Genomic DNA, 15,602 nt, shown 5'->3' on the forward strand with positions numbered 1-15,602 from the left:
ATGCAGTTAGAGTGCTTGAACACAGGCGTAAGGCAAAGAAAACAATACGTTAGACAAGACGATTGATGTAATACATTATCAATGCTTTTATAAAGCTATAATATGTCTACTGGCCATGGAGGAAAGGAACAAAAAAAACTCAACTGAAAGTCGAGGGGGGGGACCTCTGGGGGTTTAAGTGCCAGTGGCTGCTCATCCCTCCCGGGCATTGCAAATTAAATAAGACTACCAAGTCAATTTACAGGTAACAATGGCATTGTAACTGTATGGTAGCTTCATTTTCCCAGTTCAGCAAGGTATGTCTCGTCCATCATGGCGGTTGGTCATCCTCAGTCAGTATGGGGTGCTTCTGTAACTGCTGGCCTCCTCAGGTATTATTGTAGGGAAACAATGCTCAACAAGAAGAAATTTAGTAATTTATAAGTTTTAATGTTTTGATACAGAGGTGGGAAAAACAAACAGCCACGTGGAATTAAATTTTGTGGCAATATGCCAAAGTGAACATGTAAGTCTTTAGTTTGGATGTGGGAACTGAGACAGACGGGGCATTTCTGACAGTAACTGGTAGATTGTTCCACAGTTTAGGTGCTCTGTAGCTAAAGGTGTGACCTCCTCCTGAGGTCTTATTGATCACAGGTACTTTAAGGTAACCTGCATCCAATGAACGACAATATTGTAATGAGATGCAAGAAACAATCCCACAAAGGTAAGCAGAGCAGTGCCATCTACTGCTTTATAGGTCAAAAGTAGGATTTCATAATTGGCTGTAAGTGTAATGAAGCAAGCTTTATCTTAACTGTTATGCTGAATCAACTGAGTGTTCATAATTAATACAGGGGGTATTTTAGCTTAAACATTTTGCAGATGAGTTTCATTTTGCCAGATGTGTGTTTGTGTGCTTTTACATCATACTGCAGGACCTGGAGGAGCAGCTGGATGAAGAGGAGGCTGCCAGGCAGAAGCTGCAGCTTGAGAAAGTGACAGCTGAAGCTAAGATTAAGAAGATGGAGGAGGACATCTTGCTGTTAGAAGACCAGAACTCCAAGTTTACAAAGGTAAGTAGGTGGAGCAGAGTACAATAGGAAAAGGATGGGCTACAGAGCTACCTGTGGGGCATTCCAATTGGTCTGGAATTTGGCTTTGAGTAATTTTAGCTGCTGTTGTCTCCTTGCAGGAGAAGAAGCTTTTAGAGGACCGTGTGAGTGAGATGACATCACTTCTTGCTGAGGAGGAGGAGAAGGCCAAGAATTTAGGAAAGCTGAAGAACAAGCAGGAGATGATGATGGTTGACCTAGAAGGTGAGGAAATGTTCCCAATGAATGGCACTCATTGTTGCATTACTGTTGTTGACATACATTCCAATACACAATGCATGAGCCCAATTATACGTGTGTGTGTGTGTGTGTGTGTGTGTGTGTGTGTCCCAGAGCGCCTTAAAAAGGAGGAGAAAACAAGGCAGGAACTGGAGAAGGCCAAGAGGAAACTAGATGCAGAAACCACTGACTTGCAGGACCAAATTGCTGAGCTTCAGGCTCAGATAGAGGAGCTGAAGCTCCAGCTGGCAAAGAAGGAGGAAGAGCTGCAGGCTGCATTGGCCAGGCGAGTCCTTATTAACCAATCACATTGTTCATTTGTTGGCAAAAGTATTTTCCAAAGCTCTGCACAGTTCAGTTTATGCATCCTTATATAGCTACATAGTTTGCCCACACCGTGTACCTTGCTCCCATCTTATTTGTAGCGAACACCTTTCTCTTTTTACATCCACATCATTCTGTTGTCTCCCTTCCAGCCTATACGCCTGCAATATGTCTTAACAAGCCAGAGCCGGAGGGCAGTCAGTGTTTAGTGAACTGTTCAGAGGAAAGGCTGACATTGAGCAGGCACTTTTGATAAGTGAACTGCACATTCCAGTTGTTAGAATTCAATGACACTGACTTGTCTTGAGAAACCGTAATGCCATTTCTCTTGCAATGCTTATCATAGAATGCTGGCAGTAGAAATGTATGCTTTATGTGAACAGAAAAGAGTGGCATTATTGTTCATTATATTTACATTTACTCTTTAGTAGACTTTTATCCAAAGAGACATTCATCTCTAGGAACAATACAAAAAGTGCATTCCAACAACATTAGGAGAGATTTGAATGCAGACACATGATGCTTTAGAACAGTTAATTTCTTACATTTAAACCAATTTACATTACATGAGTAGCTGCATATGGGGTTTAATTTTTAAACGGATAACATCAGCTTTATCAAGCGTTTAGGAGATTGGGGGAGAAGTGAGAGCCTTAAATGTAGAAATTCAACAGTTGTGAGATCGGGATGTTGGTCCACCTCATCTCTGCCAGAACCAGAAACATTTGTGCTTTTCATTTTTGATCCCTTGTATGGGACCACCAAGCAGGCAAAGGTGGAGGAACATAGCAGTCTTTTTGGGTGTAGCAAATGATCAGTTGTCAATATCGAGGAGTAGATCCATTGATGGTTTTGTAGGGCTTAACCAAAGTTTTGAACCTGGTACAGGCAGCTATAGGAAGCCAGCGGACTGAAACAAGGAGGGCGTGGATGCATGAGAGCACTTTGGTAGCTCTCACAAGTCATGCATCAGTTTTGATGGCAGAAGCCAGGAGGCCAGACAGGAGAGAGTGGCAGTAATCCATATCAGGCAGAATATCAGGAGCCCAGGGAGGAAGGGCTGGGCTGAAAAAAGGGAGGAAGAGCTGGGTAGTATCAGCATAGCAGTGGTAGGAGAATTCATGGGAGGTGATGACAAGGCTGAGAGAGGAGGTGTAGCTGGAAAAGAGTTGGGGGCCCATCACCAAGCCCTATGGAACATCATTTGGAAGAGGCTGAGGGGGTGACTGGGAGCCGTATCCGACTATTTGGTAAGATTTGTCATACGTAGGACTGCAGTTCTTTTGATGTCAAGCTATCCAAGAGAGAACAGCAGAAACTGATGGTTGAAAGTGTGAAATGCTGCAGACAGATCGGGAAGGATGAGGACTGAGCAGAGGGAGTCCACTCTAGTTGTCTGGAGAGCATCTGATACAGCGAGGAGGGAAGTTTCAGTGGAATGTCCAAGTTTGGATCCACACTGATGTCCAAAAATGATCTAAGTGATGGTTAAGAAATGCAGATAGCTGGTCACAGGTTATCCATTCCAGATTTTTTGACTAAAAGAGGGAGGAGGGAGATTAGCCTGTAGTTCTGGACAGGGTCTGGATCCAGAGAGGGTTTCTTCAACGGCAGTGAATTGAGGGCAGTTCTGAAGGCAGATGGGAAGCAACCAGAGGAAAGTAAGTAGTTTATCTTGTAGATGAGAAATAAGTAGCTGGGAAATCTGTAGAAGAGGTGAAGGCATGGGATTGAGGGAACAGCTGGTGGCTCTGTGTGACAGCAGGAGGTCAGACAGTTGTTTCTTGCAGGGGTTGAAATGTGAAGAATGAGACTTTGCATGGAGATCCAACATGCTCAGAGCAGCTGGATGCTGAATTTGTTTGTGATGGAGATGAGTTTATCTCTGGGGAAAAACAAGGCAAAATTCAGCAGTAGGAGAAGAGGAGAGCAGAGTAGCAAAGAGAAGGTGAAGTCTCTTGTTGATGACAGACTATTTTGTTGTGGAGGGTGTTTTTCAGCCAAAGAAAACAGCAGAGTGGAAGGTTGTTAGGAATTAGTTGTGAACTGCCAAGTCCGTGAGTCTGATTTTTATCAATCTTTTTCCAGTTATGAGTTTGAGTCTGTTGGCGCATAATAAATCTGATACCCATGGGATGGAATTTGAGCATGCTGGTCTGGATGTTGAACACACACACAGAGAGAGGTTAGCAGCAGTGATGCAGGGCTGGAAGGAGCTAAAATATTGTGACAATGAGGACAATACAACCACAGTTAAGGTCAAGGTGATTAGCTTTGTGAGTAGCAGAAGGCTGGTACATACAGAGGTTGAAGGACTACTAGAGTGAAAGAAGGCTGCTTACATGAATGTCCCCGACATAATGGTTGAAATCGCATAGGATAATCAACAGGGTTGTCCCCTTGGAAAGAGCTCAACAAGATGTCAAGGTCTTCTAGGATGAAACCTGGAGTGCCAGAAGAGCAATAGAGAATGACCACCAAGAGTGTGGTCAGAGCAGTGATGGAGACTGCATGGAATTCAAAGGTGGACAGGCCTGTGCCTCCACCTCCGCCAGATGGATAAGTGTGGGAGGATTAGTTGATGGAAAGGGCTGCAGGTGTGACTATTTTCTGGGGTGATCCAAGTTTCTCTCAGGGTTTTGAAGGGTTAGTGAGAGATGGGAGGCTTGACCTGGGATGAAGTCAGATTGGCAGTTTCAGGGCCCCATGGAGAGATTGAAACAGAATCGAGGGCTTCGTAGATGAAGATACCTCAGGTTGTTGTAGCCTGGCTCTGTGATGACAGCACCAGTTACCATAGACAACTTTAATGTTAAATATTTTAATTCCAAGATCTCTCGGAACACAGTGTGGACAGCTGAACTCATGTATTTGTGGATGACTTATGCAGGGAGACTCCCTTGTCTTTGCACCCCAAGTCATCTTGCCCCGTGGCTGCCAATACCTGTCAGCTGCCGTAATATAAAGCAGACTAATTTATATCAGCTAAGCCAAAAACCAAAACTACTCCCTGATTAGAACCTAAAAAAAATGGGCAGCATGATTATTCTAAACCTGAGTGACATGCAGTCTACAGTACGCAACACAGATTTCTGAGCACACTGACAAAACTGCAAATAACCTTTCTGCATTGTGTAGTTAGTATAGATCTGTGCCCAGATTCATGTGAGAGAAATGCATGCTGGGTTATTGCAAAAAATAAAAATCGTCTTTTCCAAAATTTGCAGATTTTCTGAATGTCTTGCACAGGTTTTTTTTGCCAAATTTTGGGAAAAGTCACTCACTCTGAAAAACCTAAAATGTTACATTTATTCATTTAGCAGACGCTTTTGTCCAAAGCGACATACATCTCAGCAAAAGTACAATTTATTCATTGCATTGAGAGGAGACAGCTGCAGACATGAGTCTCAAGCAAACCTAGTTTGTTCCCTACCACTTGCTGCACCGAGGTTCATCACTCAAGTAGGTGCATAAGACAGACAAATCCCGATACCCACACCAATTTTTTAAAAAATTTTTTATTAAATATTATAAGATACACAAATGAGCAGTACAATACCAGAGTAATGACTGAATAAAGGTTATATCTGGGGATGCTTCTGGAGTTACAATGCGTGAACAGTTATACCATAGACAATCTGAAGAGATCTTGGGCAAAGTGGATCTGGAAAAGGTTGGTTTTCAGACCCTTCTTGAAAACAGAGTTTCCGCAGTTCTGAGTGACGGGGGAAGGTTGTTCCACCACAATAGACCCAGAACCGAGAACCTCCGAGCTTTGCCTTTCGTGCGTGAGACCACCAAGCGAGCAGAAGTAGATGAGCGAAGGGGCCTGGCTGGGGTGTACCTGTTGATCAAGTCCTATAAATAGCTGGGAGCAGTTCTACTGATGCATTTGTACACAGTAACCAGGGTTTTGAATTTGATACGGGCAGCTATAGGAAGCCAGTGCAGGGAGGTGAGTAGAGGAGATACATGGGAGCACTTTGGCAAATCAAACAACTTGTGCAGCAGCATTCTGTAGGAGCTGCAGAGGTTTGATGGCATTAGCAGGAAGGCCACACAGAAGAGTTGCAGTAGTCCAGATGGAAAGTCACCATGGCCTGGACAAGTAGTTGGGTGGAGTCAGTAGTGAGGTAAGGATGAATCCTACGAATATTATGCAGGATGTATCTGCAGGACTGGGTTGTGGCTTCAATATGTTGATTGATGCGAGTCTGTCTGTCTGTCATTCTATCGTAACTCCCAGACTCTTAGGAAAGGAGCTAGGTGAAATGAGTGAGTTGTCCAGTTTGATCGAGAGGTTGTGACAGGAGGACAGGCCATCTGGGAGGTAAAGAATCTCTGTTTTGGAGAGGTTGAGTTTGAGGTGGTGATCATACATCCATGAAGAGATGTCCGACAGGCAGGCGGCAATGCGTGTGGAGATGTCTGTTAAATTACAGCCAATGTGTAGAATGTTCCAGTTGCATTTTACATGAATTTATTTCCCTTTGGAGGTTTAACAAAAAGTTCAAGTGGATTTTTCGTATTCCTCTATATAGCTTGCGTACAGTGGAACGAGATGTTTCTCTTGGATCATGGTGCAACACAGAACAGCATGCAAGACTACATGAAGTGCAAATACACAACAGTGTGAGACGAGTGCAGGACAATAAATATTACAGAACAGGACATGGACTGTAAACTGTAGCGTAGCGGGAAAAAGTTCTGGTGCAACTTTGTAAAGCGCAGGTGTGCAGTGGTATGGAGTCATGCTGGGTTAGCTGTTTTGACTTTGCCAGGTGAGCGTTGGGAGGCAGCAGGGTGTTGAGTAATCTGACTTCCTCAGGGAAGAAAGTGTTGCGGAGTCTGCTGCTGGTGGCACGGATGCTCCTGTACCTTCTGCCAGGTGGCAAGAGGGCGAAAAGTCCATGAGAGGGGCTGTTCGCAACGCTGGTGGCTTTGCAGATGCAGCAGTTGTATGAATGATATATTGTATGAAATAATTACCTCACTTTGTTAGCATTATACCATAATGCTCCTTGCCGAATTTATTTGCACTCGTGATCGCTCAGCAACAGAACGCATTAATTCTGTATGCATAGTCACAGATAACTCATCACATTCTATAAAGACTGATCACAGGAAAGACGGCTTGCAAATACATAAGGGTTTTAATCTTTTGAAGGCAATTTAATTGGAGATCATTTCCTCTTGAAGTGTGGGGCTTGGCAAAGTGTGGTTTTGTGAATGAGTTGTCTGGCAAAGAAGCAGGAAACAAATGTTTAAGCATATGAAATTGGGGTCATTACTTAAATTCCTGACATGCTAGAAATGATTAACTGCATTAATGACCGGGTGCCAAATCTTTAGGCAGCTGTTCTGTTCAAACATTCCTACATGTTTGTTTTCTTATGAGTGTAGATTGGACAACAATTAAACATTTGCATCTGAGTACGTGTAAAGTATATAAAATTAGTCTGATCCGAGTGACAAATTTTCTTTTACATCCATAGTAATTTTAGCGATTTTGTAAAGTACACCTTTCATGTGTTAAACATTTAACTATAGTGCTTTAAAATAGTACATTCATTATCACTAATTGCTTGTTCAGTGCAGGGTTGAGACTGCATATACCCTGGATGAGGCATGCACACACTCAGACGCAGTGGGAAATTTTTTTTTTTTCTTCCCCCCCACTCACACACTCTGACTGAAGCCGCTTGTCCCGAGCGGGGTTGTGGCAAACCGGAACCTAACCCAGCAACACAGGGTGTAATGCTGGAGGGGAAGGGGCACACCCAGGGTAGGACGCCAGTCTGTCGCAGGGCACCCCAGTCCACTGAAAATGCATACAGTGTGTTTGGACCTTGGGGGGGGGGTGGAACCTGAGCGCTCAAACAAAACCCATGTGAGCAAAGGAAAACATGCAAATTTGACACTCACTCAAATTTTAACCAATATCTAAACGTATAGCTCAGAAGCTTTGAGGCACCAACACTACTCGCTGTACCAGTAAGCCAACGGTGCAGTGAACAGAAAAATTGTCGGCAAGTGTTCTTTTTCATATCAGCCAGCTGTACTCCATGTTTTCAGGTTTAGCATATAGTATCATAAGTTTACTAGACTAACTAGTGTAAATGCTTTTCACTGACACATGTTTAGTCTTTCTAGATTCTTTTTTTATGAAGATGCTCTGAACCAGATGAGCTCCAGTGAACATCATTGGAGCTTCATTAGCATTCAGCACTCACATGGTCCTGTTGGTTTGGTTTTTAAGCCAGGTTTCTGTGAAAGACTTGGATTTCGTATGTAGTTCTTACGCAAATGTCTTTAATGGTGGACAAGTGAGAGCTATTAGGAAGTCACGCTCACTTTAATTCCTGCATCTCCTGTAGTGTGGCTCCATATTTGTCTTTAAAGGTTCTTCAACTACCACCTTGTGTTAGGGGAGGCATAGGTTGTCTATGGAAGTGTCTATGAGAAGGCAATAAAGAAATCATTTGTAATACAAAATGGAAAAAACATTTCCATTGTGTTTTAAGCTCTGGCAAACACAACCTAAGTGTCCTTTCAGGTCTTTTTAGTATGTTGTGAAAGGATCTGCTGCTGTTAGTTTTACAGGTTCCTTTGAATCAATATCACAGAGCAGTGCAGTTCTTTACCCAGTTATGTTACCCAGAACTGTAATCATTTTGTCTTTGACATCAATAGCACTGTGATATCAAAGGTGCATTTTGGGAATGTTACGGATAGGACTAGTTCAATGGAAAGTGTGAAGAGACACCAGTTAGTGACATCAATGACTCAAGTTCCCTTTCTTGTGTGTTTGTGACATCTATCCTTGACCTCATCAGGGGTGATGAGGAGGTAGCCCTGAAGAATAATGCCCTGAAGCAGGTGCGGGAGCTGCAGGCACAGTTGGCTGAGCTGCAAGAGGATCTGGAGTCAGAGAAGGGAGCTCGCAACAAGGCTGAGAAGCTGAAGCGGGACCTCAGTGAGGAGCTGGAAGCCCTGAAGACAGAGCTAGAGGACACATTGGACACCACTGCTGCCCAGCAGGAGCTCAGGTAATTTAGCACAGCCATCAGGGGACCTTCTTCAGAACTAGGGTTGTCATTGGATGTAGTTCTTAAAAGGTTAGTGAGACTTCAGATGTGGGAAGTTGCTTATGTAAACTATTTAGGCAACTGTGTATGTATTTTCAATTTTAATTCTGCTGAGCACCTCAGTTTTTGCAGCCTTGCCTATTTTGTAGTGTTTATTCAGTGATGTCTGCACCATGTGAAGACCTCCCTTTATTTCTTTATCTTACCCCTGTACCCTTTTGTCCCTTTACCTACCAGGACCAAGCGTGAGCAGGAAGTGGCAGAACTAAAGAAGGCCATTGATGAGGAGACAAAGAACCACGAGGCCCAGATCCAGGATATGCGACAGAGGCATTCTGCAGCCCTGGAGGAGCTGGCTGAGCAGCTGGAGCAGGCCAAAAGGGTGATTCAAGGAAGCACACACTAGAATAATAACCTCCTAAGCACTTGGGCAAAATTACGCATCGGTCGTACTTTCTTTGTAATAGCCAAGTGAATTTATTAACACTTACTATTGTTTTCCTGCTGATGAGCAGGTTGATATAGGTTTTGAAGAATTTTAATAATATGTAGACTCAGTGTCAAAACCTAACACTGACCCAGATCTGTGTTTACAGTTGAAATCCAACCTGGAAAAAAACAAGCAGACTCTGGAAGGTGATAACAAGGAGCTGGTTAATGAGGTGAAGAGCCTGCAGCAGGCCAAGGCCGAATCTGAGCACAAGAGGAAGAAACTGGAGGGACAGCTGCAAGAGTTAATGGCCCGGGCAACCGAGGGCGAGAGGACCAAGGCCGAACTGGTCGACCGCACCCACAAGCTGCAGGTCAGCCTCAGTGTAACAGCCATATCACAGCTGTCATATCATTTTAAATTTATTTATTTAGTAGATACTTCTCCAAAGTGATGTACATCACAGAGAACACTACAAAATAGTGATATTTGGATGCAGACACATGATTCTTTAATGCAGTCAATTTGTCACATACTACCATATGAACCTTAATATACATTACATGATTAGCTGCATAAAGGCTTTTCAATTATTAAAGAAATTATTAAAAATGATTAAATATAAAGTTTATCTATGGATCATAAGTGCTTGATTAGGGGATAAATGAGTCTGAAAGAGGTGTTTTGAGACCCTTCTTAAATGTAGAGACATTCAGCAGTTCTGAGTGACAGAGGGAGCTCATTCCGCCACATCTGAGCCAGAACCAAAAACCTTTTTGCTTTTGATTTTAGACCTGTTGTGCATGGGAGCTGGCAAATGGGCAAAGGTGGAGGAGCGTAGCAGTCTAGTTGGGGTGCAGCGAGTTAAAATAAAAGATGTGCAAGTGGATACATTTCAGTTAAGGTCATTAGTACTTAGACTTTGTGGTGACACACAGAACCTTGTATGACCATTTTGAATCTAGAATACAGGTTGTACGAGGGAGAACTATTCCAGGAATGTGCCAACATGATTGTTCATTAATCACTTGGATGACAGTGATGGCTCAAGTGAAACTAAACTTAATGAGGCACTGTCACTATCAGTTTTGCTTGTTTACATGTTGTGGGGCACTTAATATGATGGCAGTAATGTCATCATGCGTTTGGTTGTGTACAGGCTGAGTTGGATAATGTGTCTGCACTGCTGGAGGATGCTGAGAAGAAGGGAATTAAGATGGCCAAGGATGCATCCAGCTTGGAGAGCCAGCTGCAGGATACTCAGGTGAGAAAGATGAAAGGACAGGTGGGCAAATATGTGGTCCGGTGAAGAGAGGTATGTTTGTCTCTTTTGTATTAGCCATGTCATTGTCTGCATAGAGGTTTATCTAAAATGGGAGAATGTTTGTTTGCATGAAGGGGGTGCGGTGGCGCAGTGGGTTGGACCACGGTCCTGCTTTCCGGTGGGTCTGGGGTTCGAGTCCCGTTTGGGGTGCCTTGCGACGGACTGGCGTCCCGTCCTGGGTGTGTCCCCTCCCCCTCCGACCTTACGCCCTGTGTTACCGGGTAGGCTCCGGTTCCCCGTGACCCCGTATGGGATAAGCGGTTCTGCAAGTAAGTGTGTGTGTGTGTGTGTGTGTGTGTGTGTGTGTGTGTTTGCATTTGCTAGTTCAGGATAGATCTGCCCTTGTGCTATACTGAGCTGCAGTCTCCCTTTTGAACAGGACGGCTGCCTGACAGACCTTACAGCTGGAATGATCATGGCTCTCACACAAATGTGGATGTGGGGTTGTGTTTTGTAGGAGCTTCTTCAGGAGGAGACACGCCAGAAGCTAAATCTGAGCAGTCGCATCCGGCAGCTGGAGGAGGAAAAGAACACTCTCCAGGAGCAACAAGAGGAGGAAGAGGAAGCACGCAAGAACCTGGAGAAGCAGCTGTCCACCTCGCAGGCCCAGGTGAGGAGCATTCAGACTGCTGTCTAACAGCAATTTGGCCTTGTGGGTAGTAAAAGCAGTTTGAGTTAGAACACAAAATTCAGACTAATGGTAGTATACTATCTTTACAGTTGAAAGTCACTGTTTATTTGTGTATTCTAAATGGAAGTTCAGACAATGCAGCAAGCAACCTGAAACAGCTATGGTATAAAATCATGATAGTATAGAAGGAAATGTCCACTGTAGTGATTGCTGTACCTCCAGTTGCCAAAACTTTATAATAATGAAGCTTACAGTTCATTTAATTTTATCATCCAGCTGGTTGAGACCAAGAAGAAGCTAGATGATGATGTTGGGATGATGGAAGGGCTAGAGGAGTTGAAGAAGAAGCTGCAGAAGGACATGGAGTGTGCCAGTCAGAAGCTGGATGAGAAAGCCATCGCTTTTGACAAGATGGAAAAAACCAAAAACAGACTTCAGCAGGAGTTGGATGACCTGCTAGTAGATCTAGACCATCAGAGGCAAATTGTCCAAAACCTGGAGAAGAAGCAAAAGAAGTTTGACCAGGTAAGTTGCTTAATAGCAAAAACAAAAAATTTTTGCGGGAACTATTTATTACAATGTTTGTGAACTTTTCCTGCAGCTTTTTCATACCTGATGTTTAACTTATGAGAAACACGAGGGCACAGTACCATATTACAGTCCACTCTGCCTTATTGCATTTCAGATGCTAGCAGAAGAAAAGAACATCTCGGCACGCTATGCTGAAGAGCGGGACCGGGCTGAAGCAGAGGCCCGAGAAAAGGAGACCAAGGCCCTGTCACTGGCTCGTGCTCTGGAGGAGGCACTGGAGGCCAAAGAAGAGTTTGAGAGACTCAACAAGCAGCTGCGCACAGAGATGGAGGACCTCATGAGTTCTAAAGATGATGTTGGCAAGAATGTAAGCGATCACTTTTTAACCAGCTTAGATTTGTTGCAGCCGCACTGATAAGTGAGAATGGGGGGGGGGGGGGGGGTTAAGTTAAAGATACAGCAAGCACTTGTTTGAATGTTATAATGTATTCTTAGTAAAATAGAAATAACAGGTAACTCCCCTCTTGTGTTGTCTTGTTAGTGACTGGTTTAATAAGATTTGGTATATTGGCAGGTTCATGAGCTGGAGAAATCTAAGCGCACCTTGGAGCAGCAGGTGGAGGAGATGCGCACTCAGCTGGAGGAGTTGGAGGATGAGCTGCAGGCCACTGAGGATGCCAAGCTGAGGCTGGAAGTCAACATGCAAGCTATGAAGGCCCAGTTTGAGAGAGACCTGCAGGGCCGTGATGAGCAGAACGAAGAGAAGAAGAGGATGCTGGTCAAACAGGTGGCTATTGGAGTCCTTAATTTTGTGTGTGAATGTTGGTAACATATTAAAATCAGAGTTGTACAACATGTTTCTTCCCAGTTTATTAAGTTACAAAATAAAGTCACAGTCACATGATACTGGCAGAAGCAGCAAGATGACAGCTGTTCTACCTGTTCAGGTGCGGGAAATGGAGGCTGAGCTTGAGGATGAGCGGAAACAGAGAGCCCTTGCTGTGGCTGCCAAGAAGAAAATGGAGATGGATCTAAAGGATCTGGAAGCCCAGATCGAAGCAGCTAATAAGGCTCGTGATGAAGCCATCAAGCAGCTTCGCAAGCTCCAGGTAAGTGCTGGGCTTGACTTTTTGTTGCTGAAGTACTAAATGTCACAAGTTAAGTGGTAATTTCTTGCATCTCAGAACTTGCAAGTGGTTAAATAAGATGCCTGATGAGTCTACTCACTGGCTTTATTGCCTGTCTAGGCACAGATGAAGGACTATCAAAGAGAGCTGGAGGAGGCCCGTGCCTCCCGTGATGAGATTTTTGCTCAGTCCAAGGAGAACGAGAAGAAGCTCAAGAGTTTAGAAGCAGAGATTCTCCAGCTCCAAGAGGTATGTTGAAGGCCTTGTGTTCTAGCCTCACCACTGGTACTCAGTAATGAGCTTGTTTGAGTCCCTGTGACCATTCCTGTGCACATTCAGGATCTGGCAGCATCAGAGAGGGGTCGGCGCCACGCAGAGCAGGAGCGGGACGAGCTGGCTGATGAGATCGCAAACAGCGCTACGGGCAAGTAAGTGGCACTGTCATCTAACCCATCTTAACTGAGCTCAGTCTAAGTAGAAAAATATCTACTGTATTTTTGTGCTGATGTCTTATTTCTGTGAGATAGATCAGCTCTGCTGGATGAGAAGCGGAGACTGGAGGCTCGTATTGCCCAACTGGAAGAGGAGTTGGAGGAGGAGCAGAGTAACATGGAGCTGCTCAATGATCGATTCCGCAAGACCACCATGCAGGTGTGGCTGAAAACCGGGAGGAAAATGTGAAAGCAAGCAAAGAAAAGTCAGGGTGAGCTTTCAAAGGCTACAATGACTTCAGATGGTTCTTCTCTCCTTTGCAGGTGGACACGTTGAATACGGAGCTGGCAGGAGAGCGCAGTGCAGCCCAGAAGAGCGAGAATGCACGGCAGCAACTGGAGCGCCAGAACAAGGAGCTCAAGGCCAAGCTGCAGGAACTGGAGGGGACGGTGAAGAGCAAGTTCAAGGCCACCATTGCTGCCCTGGAGGCCAAGATTGCCCAGCTGGAGGAACAGCTGGAACAAGAAGCTAAGTAAGGAAGCAGCTTATTTTTGTTTGACCATTTCATTAGTAATAGTCTTTGCTGAAAGTATATGTCTGGGTAATATTCTGTAGCAACAGTGCTTCATGCATCAAACACTCAAGTGACCTGGAAGCTGTAGCCTTTTTGTTTTATACACACAACTGCAATGCTTCTTGTTCCTCTTCCCAGAGAAAGGGCTGCAGCCAACAAGGTTGTGCGTCGCACAGAGAAGAAGCTCAAGGAGGTGATCATGCAGGTGGAGGATGAGCGTCGCCATGCTGACCAGTACAAAGAGCAGGTGAGGAACCAAAGACCCCCCTGGCTTGGTCCTTTCTGGCCATTACTTTCGAAGCTTCGGTAACTGTGGTCTTCTATAGCCGAACTTTGGACTCCTCATCCATCTCACAAGACCGGTGGCCTACAGGCAGAGCTGCCACTCGGTGCGAAACTCTGTTCGCGGACTCACGCCTGTCCTCACCTCACTCGACAGATGGAGAAAGCAAACTCGAGGATGAAGCAGCTGAAGAGGCAGCTGGAGGAGGCAGAGGAGGAAGCGACACGCGCCAACGCCTCCCGCAGGAAGCTGCAGCGGGAACTGGAAGATGCCACTGAGGCCAGCGAGGGCTTAAGCCGGGAGGTCCACACACTTAAGAATCGCTTGAGGTACCAAAAAGGTCTTCTGTAGTAGATTTGTTTTCTACGTGTGCGAGAGCACATTTTATACCGTACATTGGACACCACCAATGTGCTTCTATGGGCTTTGTTCGATGTATTAATCTTGTTTGTAACCAAAGCCTTCAAATGATGTCCCAACACTCTTCACTATACACAGGCGAGGAGGTCCCATCAGCTTCTCATCGAGTCGTTCTGGACGCCGACAGCTCCAGATTGAGGGCGCATCGCTGGAGCAGTCGGATGACGACGCGGACAGCAGGACCAGCGACGTGAATGAAACGCAAGCTGGGCTGACGGAATAGAGGCTTCAGGCTGGCCAGCGTCCAGCAGCGCCTAGGTTTCCCCTCCTCACCCCAGACAGCCCACCCTGAGATGCCAGTGCTGCAGGGATGCCACCCACTTCCCTGGGGGCCACAACTCTGCCTTACACTACCCTGGCAAGCTGCAAAGCTGAGCATGTCTCTGATCTCTTGCGTCTTAATATAGCCGTAGCCTTCACATAATGTATTCTGCTTTGGAGAATAGTAGGTACAAGTGCATTTTACATGAACTTTGGTTGTGTGTGTGTACACGCACGCACATGTGCATAAATACCATGCACATTGTCTAACAATGAAAGGAATATTTTCTTTTTTCCTCACCGATAAGCAACGTAAAGCCATTTGCTAGCTAAGTCTGCCTCCTGGGCACTCTTCTTCTGTTGAACGATAGTCCTTTTCAAAGGCCGATAATTAGCACAACTGTAAAAACGGTATTTAGACATTCTGAATGGGACTGGAAAATTCAAACTGTGAAAACCAATTTGATAGGTGTTTTTTCTTTCTTTTCAAATACAGCTAAATAACTACATTTCTGAAGTCATTTAGGTATTCATATAGGTTGCTTAGAAACATATCTTAAACTGGAACAATTTAGTCAAAATTATGTTGAGGGAGGCCCGTTGGGCTGGGTGACGTGTTGATGGGGTGAGTGTAGACAGTTATTGCCATGAATGAGCTGAGCTGCACTCTCTTCCTGAGACTTTTCTCAGCATTTGCAGCAAAGAGGAATACAGACAAAACAGTAGCCATCTTTAACCCTTCTAACTGCAAATGACTGAACACCTTTTTTGAAATATACATATAAAGGAAAACGCATTTCATACTTTCTCAAAGGAAGGAATCTCATCCCATGTCTTTCTCACGGTAGTGGACCCGTCCCAAAC

The 15,602-nt window shown here is 44.7% G+C and overlaps 1 protein-coding gene across 2 annotated transcripts in view; it reads left to right on the top strand.

Annotated features, from left to right (window-relative positions):
• Window positions 1-15,219, top strand: part of myh10 (myosin, heavy chain 10, non-muscle) — a 67,295-nt gene extending 52,076 nt beyond the window's left edge. Inside the window, exons 23-41 of one of the 2 annotated variants that reach the window (XM_018761843.2) lie at window positions 918-1,055; window positions 1,175-1,298; window positions 1,428-1,599; window positions 8,474-8,686; window positions 8,963-9,107; window positions 9,322-9,528; window positions 10,315-10,419; window positions 10,937-11,089; window positions 11,387-11,635; window positions 11,796-12,008; window positions 12,216-12,428; window positions 12,589-12,750; window positions 12,889-13,017; window positions 13,108-13,196; window positions 13,296-13,419; window positions 13,524-13,732; window positions 13,913-14,021; window positions 14,214-14,386; window positions 14,556-14,700. In XM_018761843.2, coding sequence (XP_018617359.2) covers window positions 918-1,055; window positions 1,175-1,298; window positions 1,428-1,599; window positions 8,474-8,686; window positions 8,963-9,107; window positions 9,322-9,528; window positions 10,315-10,419; window positions 10,937-11,089; window positions 11,387-11,635; window positions 11,796-12,008; window positions 12,216-12,428; window positions 12,589-12,750; window positions 12,889-13,017; window positions 13,108-13,196; window positions 13,296-13,419; window positions 13,524-13,732; window positions 13,913-14,021; window positions 14,214-14,386; window positions 14,556-14,700 — 3,072 coding nt within the window. Of the gene's footprint in view, window positions 1-917; window positions 1,056-1,174; window positions 1,299-1,427; window positions 1,600-8,473; window positions 8,687-8,962; window positions 9,108-9,321; window positions 9,529-10,314; window positions 10,420-10,936; window positions 11,090-11,386; window positions 11,636-11,795; window positions 12,009-12,215; window positions 12,429-12,588; window positions 12,751-12,888; window positions 13,018-13,107; window positions 13,197-13,295; window positions 13,420-13,523; window positions 13,733-13,912; window positions 14,022-14,213; window positions 14,387-14,555 lie in introns of both variants that reach the window. The other variant, XM_018761841.2, reaches the window with a different exon arrangement.
• Window positions 15,220-15,602: the final 383 nt, after the last annotated feature.

This window comes from Scleropages formosus, chromosome 20 (assembly GCF_900964775.1).
Source record: "Scleropages formosus chromosome 20, fSclFor1.1, whole genome shotgun sequence".
NCBI classification, from domain to species: domain Eukaryota; kingdom Metazoa; phylum Chordata; class Actinopteri; order Osteoglossiformes; family Osteoglossidae; genus Scleropages; species Scleropages formosus.